Source organism: Carcharhinus amblyrhynchos, chromosome 1 (assembly GCF_965287045.1).
Source record: "Carcharhinus amblyrhynchos chromosome 1, sCarAmb.v2.hapA, whole genome shotgun sequence".
NCBI lineage: Eukaryota > Metazoa > Chordata > Chondrichthyes > Carcharhiniformes > Carcharhinidae > Carcharhinus > Carcharhinus amblyrhynchos.
Window position 1 is genome coordinate 62,483,780 of NC_137324.1, and position 22,104 is coordinate 62,505,883.

The 22,104-nt window shown below is 44.3% G+C and overlaps 1 protein-coding gene across 1 annotated transcript; it reads left to right on the top strand.

Moving 5' to 3' along the window:
- Positions 1–404: 404 nt before the first annotated feature.
- LOC145341059 (granzyme K-like) lies at positions 405–15,952 on the top strand. The gene is made up of 5 exons (XM_080185828.1): positions 405–474; positions 9,188–9,332; positions 10,624–10,777; positions 13,066–13,332; positions 15,562–15,952. The coding sequence occupies exons 1-5, from the start codon at positions 417–419 to the stop codon at positions 15,703–15,705; spliced, it is 768 nt and encodes a 255-aa protein (XP_080041954.1). The 5' UTR covers positions 405–416; the 3' UTR covers positions 15,706–15,952.
- Positions 15,953–22,104: the final 6,152 nt, after the last annotated feature.

The window sequence follows — 22,104 nt, forward strand, 5'->3', positions numbered from 1 at the left end:
TGCTCAGTTCAAACTGCAATTGGCAGAAGCAGGGAACCTTGGCAGGACGGGAAATAATGTCATGAATGTTCAATAAAGAGCGCATACCCTGTACTGTGAACTATTCACGTCCTTATGATTTACACTTGGCTTTGTCTTATTATTTATTTATTTTCATTTTTCTGTCCCATCAGTTATTTCCAACAATCTTCACTGATCAAACTGTCATTCACATTGCTCACTCCTGTCAGTGTCAGTCAAAAATGAGGAATTAACATATTAACATGAGAACTTTCTGCGAAATTGTACCCAAGAGTTTCATAAGGTAATGAAACGTGTTAGAGAACATATCAAACTGACAAACCACATCCTCAGTCTTTGTTATAAATAGACAGAAGACTCTACACGTAAACTCCACTCACAACTTGACTGCAACAATGATATTTCAGGCTTTCCTCAGATCTGTAATGATTATTTACTTCCTAACACCAGGCGGTAAGTATGCCAAAGTATTTTGACCAGACCTATATTGATAAGAATTATGAGTTGAAATGTATGTGTGAGTTGGAATTCTGGACTCATAGAGAATTTCAATTAGTATGAGCTATGAAAAGCATATCTGCTAGAAATATAATGAAAATAAAAAGAGGTATTTTAATAAAAAGAGGTGGGCACAAGGCAGCACCAAGGAGGTGGGACCTGAGGGAATGGGTCAAGACCCGGGGATGGGCCGATCGGTGGTGCAGAAGCCACTGTGCATTCTGCACAGTGATCGGTGGGGAGAGGTAGAGAGAAATGCTCCTGCTGTGTATAGTAATCGGTGTGGGGGGAGAGGGAATGGCAACCAGTCCCATGGGGGTGCGGGGGGGGTGGTGGTGAGTTGGGGGGGTGGTGGTGTGATTGGTCCGGCTGGGGTGAGGCAATCCGTGCTACTAGGTGCGGTTTAAAAAACAATTGAGCCTGGCAATATCTAATGGAGGCAGAGACCTGCACATGCACAATTGTACCCTCCGCTGCTCAGTTAGCTTTCAGATGATATAGGCCCACCCTTACAGGCGAGAAACAGATTTCTGGGTCTTTTTCATGCACAAAGTGCAAAAGATTCGACATCTGACCTAGCCGGGAAAAAAACGGATCCACAACTCTCCCGTTTTCATGCTCGTTCTGAGCTTAGAATTTCTTTCTTAAGATCGTTCCCAAGGAATTTGAGAGATGTAGACAGTCAAATGCACAGATTGGCGGATCAAAATTGGTGCAATTGCCAGCACTAGCAGAAGCAGGCAGGCCAGTTTACATCTAACAGTCAAGAGACCAGTCCAAAACTCACAGCCAGGAGGCTGGGCCAGCAGTTACATCTTTTAGCCAATATGGTGCAGAAAATTGTGCAAAGGCAGTTTAACTATCTTCACGGGACCAGGAAAAGGCCTTTCCCATATTTGATCCTCAGCCGTACATTGTGTGGTAACCATAAGGTGGTAGGGCAGACTGGTTGGTAGGACAGCTGAAGAACAGTGGAGGATTTTTAAGAAGATCTTTTTCAGTACTCAGCAAAAATATATTCCGGTGATAAAGAAGGACTGTAAGAAAAGGGATAACTAGCCATGGATATCGAAGGAAATAAAGGAGAGTATTAAATTAGAAACCGATGTGTACAGAGCAGCTAAAAATAGTGGAGAATTAGAAGATTGAGAAAGATTTAAAAAACAACAAAGAATGACTAAGAGAGAGATAAAAAAAGGAAAGATAGAGTATGAAACTAAACTAGCTCTAAATATAAAAAACGATTGTGAAAGTTTTTACAAATATATAAAGAAGAGACTGGCTAGAGTGAATGTTGGACCCTTGGAGGACGAAAGAGGGGATTTAATGGTGGGAAACAAGGAAATGGCTGAGACTTTAAATAAGTTTTTTGTGCCGGTCTTCATGGAAGAGGACACAAATAACTTGCCGAGTATTAAAGATAGAGAGTTGGTAGGAGATAAGGTCCTTAATACAATTATTGTTACTAGAGAGGTAGTGCTTAGTAAACTAACAGGACTGAAGGTAGACAAGTCCCGGGACTGGATGGAATGCATCCCAGGGTTCTGAGAGAAATGGCAGAAGTAATAGCAGATGTGTTAGTAATTATTTATCAAAATTCGCTGGACTCTGGAGAAGTGCCAGCGGATTGGAAAACAGCTACCGTTACACTGCTGTTTAGAAAAGGTAGCAGACAAAAGGTGGATAACTACAGGCCGGTTAGCTTAACATCCGTAGTTGGAAAAATGCTAGAATCCATCATTAAAGAAGAAATAGCAGGACACCTAGAAAAGAACGGTTCGTTCAAACAGACACAGCACGGATTCATGAGGGGGAAGTCATGTTTAACAAATCTACTGGATTTCTATGAAGATGTGACTAGTGCGGTAGACAGAAGGGAACTGGTGGATGTGGTGTTTTTAGATTTCCAGAAGGCATTCAATAAGGTGCCTCACAAAAGTTTGCTGCAGGAGGTTAGGGTACACAGAGTTGGGGGTAAAGTGTTAGCGTGGATTGAGGATTGGTTATCTAACAGGAAGCAGAGAGTTGGAATCAGTGGGTGCTTTTCTGGTTGGCAGTTGGTGACTAGTGGAGTGCCGCACGGATCAGTGCTGGGACCTCAACTGTTTACAATTTACATAGACGATCTGGAAGAGGGGGCTGAGTGTAGGGTAACAAAATTTGCTGATGACAAGAAGATGAGTGGAAAAGCGAATTGTGTGGAGGGTGTGGAAAGTCTGCAGAGAGATCTGGATAGGCTGTGTGAGTGGGTGAGGACCTGGCAGATGGAGTATAACATTAGCAAATGTGAGGTTATCCACTTTGGAAGAAATAATAGTAGGATGGAATATTATTTAAATGGTGAAAAGTTGCAGCATGCTTCAGTGCAGAGGGACCTGGGGGTCCTTGTGCACGAATCGCAAAAACCCAGTCTGCAGGTGCAGCAGGTGATCAAGAAGGCAAATGTAATGTTGGCCTTTATAGCGAGGGGGATAGAATATAAAAGCAGGGAGGTCTTGCTGCAACTGTACAGGGTACTGGTGAGGCTGCAACTGGAGTACTGTGTGCAGTTTTGGTCCCCTTATTTACGAAAGGATATATTGGCCTTGGAGGGAGTACAGAGAAGGTTCACCAGGCTGATACCGGGGATGAGGGGGTTAGCTTATGAGGAGAGATTAAATAGACTGGGCCTGTACTCATTAGAGTTTAGAAGGCTGAGGGGAATCTTATAGAGTCTTACAAGATAATGAAGGGGATAGATAGGGTAGAGGTAGAGAGATTCTTTCCGCTTAGAAAGGAAACCAGAACTAGAGGGCACAGCCTCAAAGTAAGAGGTGGGGGGTGGTGGTGGGATCAGTTTAGAACAGAGCTGGTGAGGAACTTCTTCTCTCAGAGGGTGGTGAATCTCTAGAGTTCTCTGCCCATTGAAGTGGCGGAGGCTACCTTGCTGAATATATTTATAAAGAACAAAGAACAACCCAGCACGGGAAACAGGCCCTTCAGCCCAACGAGCCCCTGCCACCATCTTAACAAAGCATTTTCCTATACCTACCTTGACCCGTGTCTATGCGTATGGTACACCCATTGGAAACCAGATTCAGGGGAGAATAGTTTAGGGACAATTAGTTACACCAATCAGCCTAAGAGCACATCTTTGGGGTGTGGAGGAAACCAGAGCACCCGGAGGAAACCCACGCAACCACAGGGAGAATGCGCAAACTCCCACAGACACTGGCCCAAATCCATGTGTCTGCACAGCTAGCAGTCACTGAGCTGTTGTGGTGCCCATCTGCTGGTCCAGTTTTAAGCACACGCATCGACTCGAAGTACTAAGCCACTCTTGAAACATCCAAGAGCAGCCCACGCACGACCCACCGTGTGCATGCCCCCGTTAGACAACAAGGTGGACCGACACACCTGCGGAGTAAAAGAGACAAAACATCAACATGCAGCATTAGATTTCCAGTAACGTCCCGAGGCTCTGACCCTTTTTAAAACCATCTCCCATAACCCTCCATCCCTGTTTCACTCATGTGCCTATCTAAGTAAACCTTAAACAAGTTCAGCGTGCCTGCCTCCACCACCTTACTTGGTAGTGCATTCCATACCCCCACATCCCTCTGTGTGAAAAACCTTCCTCTAGTATCCAAATTATACTTCTCCCCCCTCACCCTTAGCTCGTGACCCCTCGTGATATTTGTCTCCAATCTAGGAAAAAGCCTACCACTGTTTACTCTATCTATACCCTTCATTATTTTATACACCTCTATCAGATCCCCCCTTAATCTCCGTCTTTCTAAGGAAAAGAGCCCCAGTTTACCCAATCTTTCCTCATAGCCCAGTCCTTCCATACCAGGCAGCAGCCTGGTAAACCTCCTCTGCACTCCCTCCAGGGTCTCCACGTCCTTCCGGTAGTAAGGTGACCAGAACTGGACGCAGTACTCCAAATGCAGTCTAACCAACGTTCTGTACAACTGAAGCATTAGATGCCAGCTCTTATACTCTATACCCCTTCCTATAAAGGCTAGCATTCCGTAAGCTTTCTTTGCAACCTTCTCCACCTGGGTTGCCACCTTCAGAGACTTGTGCACTTGCACTCCCAGGTCCCTCTGCATTTCTATACTCTTAATTGGTCTACACTTTATCATGTATCTTCTCCCTGCATTATTCCTTCCAAAATGTATCACCTCGCATTTATCAGGATTAAATTCCATCTGCCATCTATCTGCCCAATATACCAGCCTATCTATATCCTGCTGTGTCACCTGACAATCCTCCACGCTATCCGCCAATCCTGCCATCTTGCTGTCATCCACAAACTTGCTGATCACACCACGTACGCCCGCTTCCAAATCATTTATATATATTACGAAGAGAAGAGGTCCCAGTACTGAGCCCTGCGGCACACCACTGGTGACAGACCTCCAGTTAGAAAAGGACCCTTCCACTACTACTCTCTGTCTCCTATTGCCTAGCCAGTTTTCAATCCATCTAGATACCTGGCCTTGTATCCCATGTGCCTTAACCTTTTCTACCAGCCTACCGTGAGGGACTTTGCCAAACGCCTTACTGAAATCCGTATAGATGACATCAAAGGCTCATCCATCATCAGCCGTTTTTGTCACCTCCTCAAAAAATTCTACCAGATTCGTAAAGCAAGACTTCCCCTGTACAAAGCCATGCTGCATATCCCTAATCAGACTCCAACGCTCTAAATGCATTTACATCTTATCCCTAAGAATTTTTTCCATCAACTTTCCTACCACCGATGTCAAACTCACTGGCCTATAATTACCAGGGTTATCCTTACTGCCCTTTTTAAACAGCGGTACCACATTAGCTATCCTCCAGTCCTCTGGGACCTCACCTGTGTCCAACGAAGAGACAAAGATTTGCATCAGAGGCCCAGCAATTTCATCTCTCACCTCCCTAAGCAGCCTGGGATAAATGCCATCAGGCCCCGGAGCTTTATCAGTTTTTATGCTACCTAAAAACCCTAACACTTCCTCCCTCGTAATGGATATTTCCTTCAACTGGTCTACAGCTCCCTCCAAGGCATTACAAGACACCAAGCCCCTCTCCTTTGTGAATACCGACGCAAAATATTCATTCAGGATCTCCCCCATTCCCTCAGACTCAATGCATAGTTCCCCTCCTTTGTCCCTAAGAGGACCTATTTTCCCTCTAACCACCCTCTTACTCCTAATATAGGAATAAAATGCCTTTGGATTTTCCTTAATCCTATCAGCCAAAGCAATTTCATGCCCCCTTTTCGCCTTCTAACTCCCCTTTTGAGCTCCCTCCTGCTCTCTCTATATTCATAAGAACATAAGAAATAGGAACAGGAGTAGGCCATCCAGCCCTTCGAGCCTGCCCCGCCATTCAATAAGATCATGGCTCATCTGTCGTGTCTCAGTTCCACATTCCCGCCCTCTCCCCATAACCCTTAATCCCCTCGCTTATCAAAAACCTATCAACCCGCGTCTTAAAAATATTTAGCGAGGTAGCCTCCACCACCTCAACGGGCAGAGAATTCCAGAGATTCACCACCCTTTGAGTGAAGAAGTTCCTCCTCAACTCCGTTCTAAACCGCCCCCCCTTTATCTTGAGGCTGTGCCCCCTAGTCCTACTGTCCTTTCTGAGCGGGAAGAGTCTCTCCACCTCTATCCTATCCATCCCATTCATCATCTTATACGTCTCAATGAGATCGCCCCTCATTCTTCTAAACTCTAACGAGTACAAGCCCAGTTTATTCAGCCTCTCCTCATAGCTCAACCCCCTCAACTCCGGTATCAGCCTAGTAAACCTCCTCTGCACTCCCTCCAAGGCCAAAATATCCTTGCTACCAAAACTGCACACAGTACTCCAGCTGCGGCCTCACCAATGCCCTATACAGCCGCAGCAAGACCTCCCTACTTTTATATTCAATCCCCCTCGCTATGAAGGCCAACATCCCATTAGCCTTCCTGACCACCTGCTGCACCTGCAGGCTGGGTTTTTGCGACTCATGCACAAGGACCCCGAGGTCCTTCTGCACCGTCGTCTGCTGCAGTTTTTCGCCACGTAAGTAATAGTCCTTCCTACCATTATTCCTACCAAAGTGGACCACCTCGCACTTGCCAACATTAAATTCCATTTGCCATTTCCTGGCCCATTCGCCCAGCCTATCTAGATCCTTCTGCAGACTCTCCACACCCTCCGCACAATTTGCCGTTCCACCAATCTTGGTGTCATCAGCAAATTTTGACACCATACACTCGGTTCCCTCCTCCAGATCATCTATATAAATGGTAAATAGCTGAGGCCCCAGCACCGACCCCTGGGGCATTCCACTAGTCACCAACCGCCAATCCTCCAGCGCTCTCTCCGTTCCCAGTTGCTTAGACCTAACATATGCCTCTCTCTTCTTCCTGACCATGTCCTCAATATCCCCTGTAATCCACAGCTCTCTAATCCTGCCCTTCCCATCCTTCCTCTTTACTGGCACATGTCTTTCCTGCAACATTTTCAGTTTGCCCTTGAAAGCCTCCCACTTGCCAACCGTGGACTTACCCGCTAACAACCTCTCCCAATCAGTGTCCTTCAGCTCCTTCCTAATCCAGCTATAGCTCGCCTTCCCCCAGCATCCTCCCCTTCGGACAGCACTCATCCTTTTCCATTTTTATCTTAAAGTAGACAGGCTTGTGGTCACTGTCAGCCACATGTTCGCCTACTGCAACCTCGACCACCTGACCCGGCTCATTACCCAAAACTAAATCCAGTATAGCCCCCTCCCTAGTCGGGCTAGTTACGTACTGCTCCCAGGACCCTTCCAGCACACATTTTACAAATTCCTCCCCATCCGAACCCCCAGCTCTAGGCACCTTCCAATCCACTCAGGAAGATTAAAGTCACCCACTACAACCACCCTATTCTTTCTGCACGTATCTAAAATGTCTTTACAAATGCCTTCTTCCACTGCCCTTGGGTGGCCTATAGTACACCCCTAGCATAGTAATCGCTCCCTTCCTATTCCTCAACTCCACCCACAGTGACTCAATCCCTAACTCCTCCATATTGTCCTCCCTCTGCACTGCTGTGATGTTCTCCTTTACTAACAGTGCCACCCCTCCACCTCTCTTCAATCCTCCTTTGTCACACCTAAAACACTTATACCCAGGAATATTCAGCTGCCAGTCCTGCCCTTCCTTTAACCACATCTCCATCACTGCCACCACATCTAAATTCCTCACGAACATCAAGGCCCTAAGCTCATCCATTTTACCTGTTACACTCCTCGCATTAAAACAGACGCAATCCAACCCTCCAGGCCCACTTGGATCCTCCTTTCCCCTGATAATTTTCCTTTCAACCAAACCTACCCTGTCATCCAACTCGCTCCCAATCCCAGTGCCTAATAAGCTATCAGTCTCATCCCCACCTTCCCTCCCTATTAGTTTATACTCTGCCAAAACACTCCAGCTAACCTCCCAGCTAAGATATTTGTCCCCTCCCATTCAAATGTTGCCCATCGCTCCTGTACAGGTATGTCACATGTAGATAGATTTCTGATAGGCAAGGGAATTAAGGGTTATGGGGAGCAGGCAGGAAAGTGGAACTGATCCACTTCAGATCAACCATGATCTTACTGAATGGCGGGGCAGGCTCGAAGGGCTAGATGGCCTACTCCTGCTCCTATTTCTTATGTTCTTATGTCCTTGACTTATATAATTATAGATTTGGTTGTTGTCTGGGAGAGGGAAATCTTAGAGAGTTCAGGGATCGTAGATATATTTTCAAACAAGGGGTAATTTCTACATAAAATGTGCCTGTAGTTAGTTTTTTATGTACTTAATTGTCTTGGAGTATTGTGTTCCTGCTCCTGTGTATTTGTCTTTTATTTAAAAATATTTTAATTAATTTTATTTGTCTTTAATGTAATAAATAGTCTTTACTAATTATATAGCAATGGTGGGACAAGAATCCTCACACCATTTTAAAAAACAAAACACCACTACAAACCACTATTCTAAGTTAGCACATCCTTGCTGGTCTGTCATCAAAGCGTGGTTTGTGAAAGAGACAGAACAAAGTGTGCTTGGCCTGACAAGAAACATTAAGGATCCTTCTGCTTTTATTTACCCACACGCACACCTTTAGCCACCCTTAACCACATAGCCACATTCCTATATACCCTGCTACTGGAAGGTCTCTCTTGTTTCTGACTGGTGGTCTTCTTCCCTCCATTTCTATCATCCAGCTGTCATTTCATTTCCAAAACAAGTGAGTAACTCCATATCCCCAAATTTACAGCAAGTCTATTCTGCCTTTTCTACAAGGAGTATAATTGAACAGAGTTTCTGCCTTACATGTGTGCCAGGTCTTAAATAGTGTTACCAGTGTTACCGAGAGAGAATGCTGAAGGCCACTGGGAAATGGCAGCAAACTGTGAAAATATCTCTATTTTGTGGAGTTGGAAGGTCTGTTTCTCCATGCCAAGCAGCACCCATAGCTTCCCGTTCCACAGAGATAAAGACCAGTGCTAACTTTCAGGTGCAAGCTCCATTTTTAGTCTCCAGATTTAACCAAGTATTGAAACAATTAGTGATCCTGACCAGACCATATACAGTTCAGCCCTTGTGGTGTTCTCTATATCAGTCACATTTCTCTGCTCAGCCAATATACAGTTTCTCTGTGTTTGCTCTTTCAGATGACGCTGTGGAAATCATTGGGGGTAAAGATGTTAAACCTCATTCCAAACCTTACATGGCATCAATCCAACTTTATCGACGTCATGTGTGTGGAGGGATGTTAATCAAACCAGGATGGGTACTGACTGCAGCACACTGCAATCTGTAAGTTACAGAAACTGTAATCTGTCTATGAACCATTTTCAGAACAGCTGAATGTTTTGGATCTTTTCCCTATGATGAAATCAATCAAGATTTACACAGTTTTTGGGGATCTAGAAATGGTTTATATCTTCTATCTGGCAGTCTATTGTTAATGTTTCTCATAATAGTCCTGAATTTCCTCATTACTTTCAGTACATACACTGCTGTTAGGCTGTTACTTGGCGGACAACTCAACAACCACTAATATTTGTGAATAATAAATTATGCAAGCGAGAACACCTTCAGTTTATCTATGATATAAACTCAGCTATGTCTCCCCCGGTCACTGCTGCAAGAGGAGAGCAGATGCTGCAGGACCCTTTCACTGGCTGGTCAACTGCAGTGGCAGCATCTTAGTCTTATCCTTCCCTAGCCCCCCTTCACAGTGTCACCACAGCCGCTCCCTTTGGCACAATGAGACTTTGCCATACACGTCAACTGGGTGAAAAAGAAACTTACCCAAATTAGTGCTTCTTCCTTCAGAGGTTTTCATGATCATGTGACACAGTGTGAGACACTTACATTACTTTTATGCGTAGAAAGATGTGTCCAAATTATAAGATTGCTCACATTACCTCAGTGCTCTGTTTGTCCCTGTACCTAACTGTACTTTCCTACTAGCTACATTTAAATGCTCCCTAAAAGCCTGCAGTGACTGGGGTAGGCTGCTCCTCTAATACTAAAAGATAATGGGATTAAATTGACCCTTTACTCAGGACAGCCGGTCCTAACAGTGAGCTGCTGCTGTTGCTGTACCTGTGGTGGGAACTCCTTGGCAGTCTGCTATTGCTCACCACTCCACGCTGCCATTGGGACAGGCTGTACCAAGGATTCAAGCTGTTGCCAATCCACAAGGCCCTGGATCTGTACCCACTGATCAGTTGGTGACAGGTCTAGTGGCCACCCTGGTTATTCAGTAAACTGTGCTGAGCATCCCAGAAACGGAGGTGGATGCACTCGTTATAATATAAGTTAGGAGACTCCTTGCCAGGGGAGAAGGCAGGGGAATGGCACCAAGTGAATCACTCTGTGAGCCTGTGCAGACATGATAGGCTGAGGCCTCCTTTGGTGCTGTAATTCTGTAAAGCTCAAACATCAAAATGGAGATTTTTACATGATTGTTCTTTAAAGCATTTACTGCAATTGAAATAATTTGAAATCCATGTTGAGTGCCTCTGGGATTTTGAGGTGACATTCTGAAGTGAATTTAACAGTTTACGTACTTAATGTGTCTTCTTCATATCACACATAGCAAATTTAAAGAACAAAATATTCAGGTGGTTCTTGGGACAGATTCACTGAGGAGAGACAAAGACAACTCAGCACAAAAACTCATGGTGAAGCAGAAATTTCCTCATGTTCGCTTTAACAGTAAAAGCTTTGAACACGACATCATGCTGCTTCAAGTAAGTGGGATTTAATAAATTATTTCCATATTCACTCCCATTGTGTTATGATAGAAATAGACACAATGTGGCGCCTTATCCTTTGTGTTGTTTGTACTACCGGGTAAAACATCTAAAATATAACAATTACCAATATTCTGCGTACCTTGTCTTTTTCTTAAAATGCATGATATTTTATTGTTTAATATTCCCAGAAACATGAGTCAAAAGACATTGTTTAGTTTCTTTCTTTCCTAAATGCTGATTTTTGCATTGGATGTCTATGTTCAAATTATTTTTAATGCTTTTGTGTGCCAGGGGATGTTAGTGATGTTTGCACAATGTTCAGCACCATTTCCAACTCCTCAGATACTGAGCTGATACTGAGATACCATGTGCCGTAAGACCTGGACAATATTGGGCTGATACATGACAATTAACATTCATGCCACACAAATGGCAGGCAATGACAATCCCCATCGTCCCTTGACATTCAATGGGATTACCATTACTGAATTCCCCGCTATCAGCATTCTGTCACCATTGCCCAGAAATGGAACTGGGTTATCCATATAAATACTGTGACTATGAGACCAGGTCAGAGGCTGGGAATTCTGTGGTAACTCCTGACTCCCCAAAGCCTACCCGTCTTCTACAAGGTACAAGTCAGGAGTATGATTGAATACTGTCCACTTGTCTGGATGACTGTGGCTCCAACAGCACTCAAAATGCTTAACATCATCCTGGACAAAGTGGCCCACTTGATTGACACTACAATAAACATTTGCTTCCTCACCATCAACACACAGTAGCAGCAGTGTGTATCATCTACAAGATGCGTTGTAGCAACACACCAAGGCTCCTTCTACAACACCTTCTAAACCCACAACCTCTACCATTTCGAAGTCAAGGGCAGCAGATGCATGAAAACAACACCACTTAGAAGTTTCCCTCCATGTCACACACCATCTTCACTTGAAAATTTTGCACCGTTCATTCACAGTTACTGGGTCAAAATCCTGGAATTCCTGTCTGAACAGAGCTGTCCGTTTACCCACAACACATGGACTACAGCAGTTCAAGAAGACAGCTCACCACCACCTTCTAAAGAATAATTAGTTATGGGTAATAAATGCTAGCTGGCCTGGTCAGTAGTGTCAACATCCCACAAGTGAATATATTTAAAAAAAATTAACCAAGTCAATTCCTATAATTATTTTACAGACTTCGTCATAATTTTATTGAATTACCCATTCAAATCCCTCTGATTTTTTATTGTTCCTAATAAAGTTAACTCAAAACTGAAGCATTCTTAATTAACACGGCTATGTGGTTGGTGCTCAAGTGGTCAGAAGACCCAGCCCTGAAGCTGCAGTCAAAAGCAAAGGGAGCAACTTACCTTTTTAGGCTCTTCATCAACCTGTTCCCCTCTGATCCCTCAATGTCTTCATCAGGACCATTCTAACCAACCTGGCTTTGAGACTGGGAAATGCTGCAAAGTTCTTCCCACCTCACTTATATAGCTCTTACATATTTCCGCATTCTGTAGGCATAAGCACATCACCACCAAGTACATACATGGCAGTGCAAGTTAGATGGAGAACCCAAAGTCATGGGATAAATTCAGAAAATGTTGGGAAAACTCATCAGGTCTGGAAGCATCGATGGGGAGAGAAACAGGTTTCAAGTCCAGAGACAGATATGGACAGTCCATACAAAATTTAAAATCACTGGGGCAGGAAAGTCAAATTAGATTTTATCCCTTCATTGGTAAATGTTTAAGGCAATTAAGGGAATTTAATCTATCAAAGATTCGTGTTTATATTTTTAAAGAGTTAGAAAGAACTGAATCAGAGATTCAGGAAAGATATATGAAACACAAAATATTATTATCATTTTATGAAAATAGGCCACGTTATTTAAGAATATAAGCCAGAAACAAACGTACAGAGGATGGAAATCAAAATCAACTGAAAATTCTGGAAAATCTCAAGAGGTCAGGCAACATCTATGGAGGAAGCAGAACTGGTGGAATTTACAGATAAACAGTATTTAAAGATCTGTTTATTTCCCATCCATCTTCCCTTTGTCCCATCCTGTTTGTTTCTCTGTAACAGCCTCCAGTTCTAATGAAGCTTCCACACTCGAAACATTAACCTGTCTGATCCCTCTACAGCTGTTAGCTGACCTGTGAGTGTTTCCAGCACTTTCTTCGCATCACATTAAGGAGAAGGTGGAAAAATAATCATTCATTTCAGAGGTTTTTCGTGAAAGAAAGAAAACGCACAAAAAATTTTTACTTCTTACAGCTAAAGACTGAGGCAAAACTAAACAAGTTTGTGAAAGTTCTCCCTCTGCCTAAATATGATGTGAGAAATGGAACTACCTGCACAGTTGTTGGATGGGGAAGGACAAACAGAAAGTCAAACAAGCTTTCTGACAATCTCAAGGAAGTGAACGTAACCATCATGGACAGAGAAAAGTGCAACAGTAAGAATTATTACAACAACAACCCTGTAATAACCAGGAACATGCTCTGTGCTGGTGACAGCAAAGGTGGAAAGGATGCATGCCAGGTGAGCTAGACTGTGTAAAAAGTGGCTGCAATATCAGACAGAATTATTAGTATTTGCTGCTTTAATTAGTGCTGCATAAAATGTGCTTCAAGCTTATCATCAATTGATTCTTGAGCTGTTAAAATGAATAATTAATTTAATCAATTCACACATTTTGTTAACATAACATACTTAAACTCTTTGTTGTAGGGGTGTCAATGCAGGAAAAAACAAAATATCGGTTCAATTTTCATGGTTTGATATTCCTATCCTAAAATCCGTGCAAAATGTTCAACTCCCAGGTTGAAAGTAAAGATAAAGTAATGGAAATATAGACATCCAGAACTGGGCTATCCTGCAACAACAATGGTCCCGGCTTTCATCCACTCTCATTTGGCACTTGAGACCCTCCTCACCCTCCTCAATCTGCTGATGTCTAAAACTGCGCTCGATGGAGAGGCAGAACCCCTCCATTAGTGGTTGCTTCAAACATTAGCGAAGTAAACAAGAGTGGGTATACAGGAACGGGGATGTGGAAGTGGGGTGGAGGTGTAGGTAACAGGAGGGCAACAGAGAGGAGCCTGGGGTGTGGGGAGGGGGGTGCAGAGGAGGGAGGGTATGGCAAGGGATGAGGTTTATAAAGGATGGGGCGTTGGAGAAGAGATGGTGCTGAAGAGGGAGGAGGGAGGAGTGCCACAGCAGCTAAGGGTCTGTTGAGGTGAGAGGTATTGAAGAAGTCAGGGGCGCAGCTTGGTGGGGGAGCGCTGGAGGAGTCAAAGGCACAGGGGAGATGGGAGGGTTCCTGGCAGAGGGGTAGTACAGGTGTGAGGAGGCTGTGGGGAGATGAGAAAGAGTGGAATGTGCCAGAGAAGCTGAGGTTATGGGATCGAGTGTACTGTTGGAGGAATCTGGAGTGTTCCAAGTAGTGGGATGGGTGCAAAAAAATTCCAGATTGTCCCAAAAGAGGAAATACCCTCTTCACATCCACCCTGTCAGGACCCCTCCGGATCTTTTATGTTTCAATCAAGTCACTTCTCATTCCAGCAGTACAAGACTAATCTGTTTAACCTTTCCAGTACAGATCTTAATCTAGTAGACCTTCTGTCAACTGCTTCCAATGCATTTACATCTTTCTTTAAATAAGGGGAAAAATGCTGGATACAACACTCTAAATGCGATCTCACCAATCTACAATTGAAGCACAATCTCCCTACTCTTGTAATCATTTCCCCTCACAAAAACAGTAACATCCTCTTCACTTTCCTAATTCCTTGCTGTACTTGTATATTAGCCTTTAATAATTCATGCACAAGACCTGAGATTGTCCCATTTATAGAAAAGATCTGTTACAATTACTCAAGGAAGGGAGACAGAGGAGGAAACCTCTTGGTGATAGGGCAAAGGACCAAAAGGTGATCTGCTCAAATGAACTGATATTCACAGAGATTGCCTACAGCAACTTCCAGTTCACCTGCAAATAGTCTTGGAAAAGGTTTAATGAACTTATCAGATCAACCAAAGCGGGAGGTTTCTATTTGAAAACATCAAAATGTGACACACAACACTTTTATGAGTAGACATAATATTGAAACATTGACAGGTGCCTCAGGATGTTAAAACACAAGTAGAACTCACTCCAATACCTATAACAACAACCAAAGCTTATCATTCATTATCTTTAAGTATTGCAGAATGTAAAGCATGTGTATTGCGTAAAACAAAACCACTCAGAAAAATACCTACAGTGATTCAGTCCATGTTGCTTTAGAAAATATGATAACAGGAGAGTGGTAGTGGGAGTTTAGTGTAAGTGTTTCCAATTCTGTACACAAAACAATTGATTTTAATTGTATTTGTGGGTATTGGCATTCACCTGTGCTCATATAGTTTGAAAGAATGGTTGTTGGTTTGAGGTGCATCATATGAAATGTGGCTCTGGAAATAAAGGCCTAAGTTTATAGGGACTTGGCCCTGTGTTGTAAACTTCATTCCCTCACTTTTCTGAGTTTAAGTTATGCCTTCTTGCATTTCTGATCACTGTAACAGTTACTGCTTGAGATTTGTGTGTCATCCATCACTACTGCCCTAAATGTGTTGCAAGATAAAATTTCAGTCCTTGTTTAATCTCTGCATAACCTTCAGGAAATAATCAAATTATAGCTGCTTATTAACTCTCATGAAATTATTAAACAGGAATGTTGATGCATTGTCTGTTGTTTGAGATTAATTAAGTATTTCTTGTTTTTTCAGGGAGATTCAGGTGGGCCATTGATGTGTGAGGGTGAGCTCCAAGGAATTGTGTCTTTTGGGGACGATTGTGGATTGCAATACAAGCCTGGAATTTATACAAGGGTCACACAGTATATTGAGTGGATTCAGGAAAAAATAGCTTAGAAACTGTTGAGGTTAATGCATTCTATTTGTCCTCTGTGGATTGCTATACCTTGAATAGCTACTGCAATGGCATTTACAATTTAAATTCATTGAGCTTATTTTAAAATAGGATCCTGCATCTATCCCTTGCTAAAAGTTCAGGCGAGTTATGCATAAAAATCTAAAAAAATGTGAATGCTCACAGCTGTGTTACTGGATTGGTGAAATACCTGTAGGTGCTTTGTTTAAACAGCAAAGTAGAACAATATTTTTACCAAATCTTTTATGTTTCAATAAATAAATGATCATATTTTGCATTTGATTGATTTGAAGTGTCAACTTGAATGAGTTAGCTGTACTTTCCTTCCTTAATCAGGGCATTGCAGCTAACACCGGCTCCAAGACATGAGACAATAACCTCAGGAAGTACCAAAGGAGTTCAGTGTTGTTGAGGTCTCGCCTTTACAAACATACAAAATGGATGATCCGGAAAAGACCAGCTGGTCTATCAAGTCTCCTCCACATTCATGATGGTTAGAACATGAAAAAAAAACACAACCTGACTCTGTGCACAGCCCTCATAATGTTTTGGAAGAGACTAATAAGGGGAAAAGTATTCTGAAACATTCCTTGCTCTTGTTGAGGGGATCACACAAAGAGGACAGAATTGTGGAATGCTAACAATAGGAAGGAAGTCATTTGGACCATTGTGTCTGTGCTAGCTCTTTCTCTCAGAGCTACTCAGTTGCCTTAATTTCTTGTATTGTGATTTGTCTTAAAACAAAGAACAAAGAACAAAAACAGCCCGGGAAACAGGCTCTTCGGCCCAACGAGCCCGCGCCGCCATCTCAACACCACCAGTCCACCTCTCTACCCACGACCCCTATCTAATGTTTTATGGCCATCCAGATTGAGGGAATCTGATTTAGGCACAATTTATTCCTGCCAATCAGCCTAACAGCACATCTTTGGGGTGTGGGAGGAAACCGGAGCACCCGGAGAAAACCCACGCAAGCACGGGGAGAATGTGCAAACTCCCACAGACACCGGCCCAAATCCATATGTCTGCACAGCAATCAGCAACAGTCACTGAGCTGTCGTCTTGCCCAGTATCTTGTCCAGTTTAGGCACACACTAACGACATGAAGCACTAGGCCAATCTCGAACAACCAAGAGCAGCCCCAGTACGACCCATTGCGTGTATGCCCCTCGTTGGACACAAGGTGGACCGACTTAAAACCTGTGACTGAAAAGAGAAAAAACATTATTATCATACTATACCCATTTACATTACCAGGGACGCCCCAGTGCTAATGACCCTTATTTAAAAGGTTCTCCTTTATCCACCCATCTCCAACTCAGTCATGTGCCTGTCTAAGTTTCTCTTAAAGGACTCTAGCATGTTTGCCTCCACCACCTTACTTGGCAGCGCATTCCATACCCCCACTACCCTCTGTGTGAAAAACCTCCCTCTAATATCTGTGTTATACCTCTCCCCCCTCACCTTAAGTCCATGGCCTCTTGTCCTACGTGTCTGTATTATAGGAAATAGCTTACCTCTGTTTACTCTATCTATACCCTTCATAATCTTATATACCTCTATTAGATCCCCCCTCAGTCGGCGTCTTTCAAGGGAAAACAGCCCCAATTTCTTCAATCTTTCCTCATACCCCAGCCCTTCCATACCAGGCAACATCCTGGTAAACCTCCTCTGCACTCTCTCCAGAGTCTCCACGTCCTTCTGGTAGTAAAGCGACCAGAACTGTACGCAGTACTCCAAATGCGGCCTAACCAACGTTCTGTACAACTGCAACATTAGGCTCCAGCTCTTATATTCTATACCCCTTCCTATAAAGGCTAACATACCATAGGCTTTCTTCACCACACTCTCCACTTGCACTGCCACCTTCAAAGACTTGTGCACTTGCACCCCCAGGTCTCGCTGCGACTCTATACACCTTACGGGCTTACCCTTTATCAAATTACTTCCCCCTACACTATTCCAGCCAAAATGCACCACCTCACATTTATCCGGATTAAACTCCATTTGCCACCTATCTGCCCAATCAACCAGCCTATCGATATCCTGCTGTATTGCCAGACACTGCTCCTCACTGCCCGCCAATCCAGGCATCTTGGTGTCATCAGCAAACCTGCTGATCACACCACCTACTCCCGCTTCCAAATCATTTATATACACTACAAAGAGAAGAGGTCCCAGTACCGAGCCCTGTGGCACACCACTAGTGACAGACCTCCAGCTAGAAAAAGACCCCTCCACAACTACTCTCTGACTCCTCTTTGCAAGCCAGTCCTCTACCCATCTAGATACCTGACCACATATCCCATGAGCTTTAATCTTCTGTACCAACCTACCATGAGGGACTTTGTCAAACGCCTTACTGAAATCCATATAGACGACATCAACGGCTTGTCCTTTGTCAACTGTTTTTGTCACCTCCTCAAAGAATTCTACCGGATTCGTAAGGCAAGGCTTCCCCTTGACAAAGCCATGCTGCGAATCCTTAATCAGATCACAACGGTCCAAGTGTGCATACAGCCTATCCCTAAGAATCCTCTCCATCAACTTACCTACCACTGACGTTAAGCTCACTGGCCTATAGTTACCCGGGCTATCCCTCCTACCCTTTTTAAACAACGGTACCACGTTCGCTATCCTCCAGTCCTCTGGGACCTCACCTGTGTCCAAAGAAGAGACAAAGATTCGCGTCAGAGGCCCAGCAATCTCATCCCTTGCCTCTCTAAGCAGCCTAGGATAAATGCAATCAGGCCCCGGAAATTTATTAGTTTTAATGCCCTCTAAAAGCCCTAACACTTCTTCCCTCGTAATCAATAGATCTTTCAATTGGTCTACCGCTCCCTCAATGACCGTACCAGACATCAAGCCCCTCTCCTTCGTGAATACCGATGCAAAGTATTCATTCAGGATCTCCCCCATTCCCTCTGCCTCTAAGCACAATTCCCCACGTCTGTCCCTGAGAGGACCGATTTTACCCCTACCATCCTTTTGTTCTTAAGATAGGAGTAAAACGCCTTTGGATTCTCCTTAACCCTACCTGCCAAAGCCATCTCATGCCCCCTCTTTGCTCTCCTAACTCCCTATTTGAGATCCCTCCTACTCTCTCTGTATTCCTCCAACGCTCTCTCCGTTCCCAGCTGCTTAGACCTGACATACGCCTCTCGTTTCTTCCTAACCAGGTCTTCTATATCTCTAGTAATCCACGGTTCCCTAATCCTACCCTTCCCATCCTTTCTCCTAACCGTCACATGCCTTTCCTGCACCCTTTGCAGTTTTCCCTTGAAAGACTCCCACATGCCTAACGTGGTCTTGCCTTCCAACAGCCTATCCCAGTCTGTATCCCTAAGCTCCTGCCTAATCCGGCTGTATCTAGCCTTCCCCCAATTTAGCACCCTCCCCTTAGGACAGCTCTCATCTTTTTCCATTCGTATCCTAAAGTAGATAGAGTTGTGGTCACTATTAGCCACATGTTCGCCTACCGCAACCTCAACCACCTGACCCGGCTCATTTCCCAGAACTAAATCCAGTATCGCCCCCTCTCTAGTCGGGCTATCTACATACTGTTGCAAGGATCCTTCCAATACACATCTTACGAATTCCTCCCCACCAGACCCCCCAGCTCTAGGCACCTTCCAATCCAACCCAGGGAGATTAAAATCTCCCACTACAACAACCCTATTCTTCCTACACTTATCCAAAATGTTCCTACATATACCCTCTTCCACTGCCTGCGGGCTATCGGGCGGCCTATAGTACACTCCTAGCATAGTAATGGCCCCCTTCCTATTCCTCAACTCCACCCACAGAGACTCAATTTCCAACCCCTCCATGTTATCCTCCCTCTGCACCGCTGTGATCTGCTCCCTAACTAAGAGTGCCACTCCCCCTCCTCTTTTCAACCCCCCTCTATCACGCCTAAAACACTTATACCCTGGAACATTTAGCTGCCAGTCCTGCCCCTCCTTTAACCACGTCTCTGTCACTGCCACCACATCTAAATTCCTCGCGAACATCAAGGCCCGAAGTTCATCCGACTTTCCCGTCACACTCCTCGCATTAAAACAGGTGCACCTAAGACCCTCAGGCCCTCTCGGATCCTCCTTCTCCTGGGAGATTTTCCTATCAACTAGACTTACCCTGACCTCCAACTCACTCCCAGTGCCTGAGCTGTCTCTCTCCTCCCCACCTCCCCTCCATACTAGTTTAAACCCTGCCCAAACACTCCAGCCAACCTCCCAGCTAAAATATGTGTCCCCTTCCCATTTAAGTGTTCCCTATCCCTCTTATACAAGTGCCCATCCTTTGCAAAGATTTCCCAATGGTCAACAAAACTAAAACCCTCTGTCCTGCACCAATCCCTCAGCCATGCATTCAGCTGCAGGATCTCATTATTCTTATCCCTGCTTAACATTCTAATCGCACAATATACCAAATATCCACTCATTCTAAAGCAGCAAAAGAAACTCAAAAACACTTGACCTGGAAGTGGCATGGTAACACCATCAATTAATACTGGTAAGGGAGTGCCCCTCACTTTGCTAAACACACATTCACCTGAGGGTGTAAGACTCTGCTTCACCGCATAATACAACCATTCATCTCATTTACACCGCATGCATGGTATGAACATGTTAGCTTTTTTACAGTCAGTGTGTACAGCACTTGTCACACTTCAAATTGCCAAAACTATTCTCCAAACATTTTAACAGTGCCAGGCACCCCCAACACCAGCACCATTGGGTATGCAGGTGAATTTGACAGCCTAGACTTATTCCAAACAAGGGCGCACAAGATAAATTCACTGCCTTGCAAATTGGCGTGAAAAAATACAAATATGAGGAATCGTCATAGCAGAGATTGGGAGCAGTGCAGGCAGGACAGAATAAAATAGGTCGAGATCAGACTGGAGCAGAATAAAGAAGACCAAGATTGGATACCTGCTGCTGGGATCAAGAATGGTTCCAAAGCATTCAAGGGCCATTTCAGTATCAATTACTGAAAGGGACGTCACATCCTTTAGGCAGAATTTAAGGAGTTAGGAAAGAAACCAACAGGTAAGACCGTAGAGGTAGTGATCGGCACATCATTCCAATGCCATGCACTAATCAGTGTAGAAATAAAGCAGATGATAGGCTTTGGCATCAGTTTTGGGGGAGATGGGACATATATATGCCAAAGGTTTGCATTTGAACAGAACCGGGATGAATCTCCTTGCTTATTGGTTTGTTAGTTCAATCATGGAACATTTAAAACTTCGGAGTTGAGAATCAGTTGATAGTATTAGATAGAAATAACAAAATGCACAACAATGTGAAAAATTGGATGCCATTAGAGTAAATAAGAGTAAGGTGAAGTGGAGTAAGATGAAATACAATCAGGCCCACATTATATTTACAGTGCCTGTGTGTGATTGCACTAAGTGAGGTATAAAGGATTGGTGAGTGGCAAGTTCAGGTCGCCCTGCGGAGTAGGTTATCATGGCGAGATAGGAATAGTCACTTACAATGGTAGATCAAAATGAGAAAAGATAGGAGGAGGTTCATGTCAAGTATAAAGCCAGCATGGACTGATTGGACTGAATGTCAGGGTTCTGACAGAATTAATGATAGCCCACATTGCCTCTACTTTCTGAAGAGACTAAGGAGATTTGGCATGTCTGCTACAACTCTCATGAACTTTTGCAGATGCACCATAGAAAGCATTCTTTCTGACTGTAGCACAGCTTGGTATGGCTCTTGCCCTGCCCAAGACCACATGAAACTATGAAGAGTCGTGAATGAAGCCCAGTCCATCATTCAAACGATAGTGGGGGAATGGTGGGGGGTGGAGAGGGGGTGGGGGTGTGGGGGTTGGTGAGGGGGTGGGGAGGGTGGTGGTGGAGGTGTTGGGGGGTTGGGGAGGGTGGCTGTGGGGGGGTGGGGTGGTGGTTTGCAGGGGGTGGGGGTGAGGTGGGGGAGTGGTGGGAGGGGTGGTGGGGGTGGTGGCGGCGTGGGGGAGTGGTGGGAGTGGTGTGGGGGTGGGAGGGGGTGGTTGGTGGGGGGGGGGGGGGGGGCGTGGTGGGGGAGGGGTGGTGTCATATTCAGCAAATCTGGAACATCCCACCAACGGGCAAGGCTAGAAAGTTCAGCCTCATAAGTATATAAAGACAAGGCTCCGTGTTTTCTCCTGCAGTCTGTCCCTATCTGAGTTTAAACAACACCCTCTTGGGATTCTGATAACTGTAAAGATGCTTGAGGTTTGCGTATCATACACCACCACTGCCTTAAATGTGTTAGATATTGCAGGATGAATCTCAGTCTTTGTTTATTCTCTGTACAGCCTTCAGGAAATGCTCTAAATAACTCTTTAATGCATACAATTATTGAGCAGGAGTCTTGATG

What these genes read in the sequence shown, in the direction of transcription:
- LOC145341059 (XM_080185828.1), top strand. Translation starts at nt 417, where the DNA reads ATGATATTTCAGGCTTTCCTCAGATCTGTAATGATTATTTACTTCCTA. An exon ending in ACTGCAGCACACTGCAATCT is followed by an intron (nt 9,333 to 10,623) that starts GTAAGTTACAGA and finishes TATCACACATAG; the next exon opens with CAAATTTAAAGAACAAAATA. An exon ending in GTGGAAAGGATGCATGCCAG is followed by an intron (nt 13,333 to 15,561) that starts GTGAGCTAGACT and finishes TTGTTTTTTCAG; the next exon opens with GGAGATTCAGGTGGGCCATT.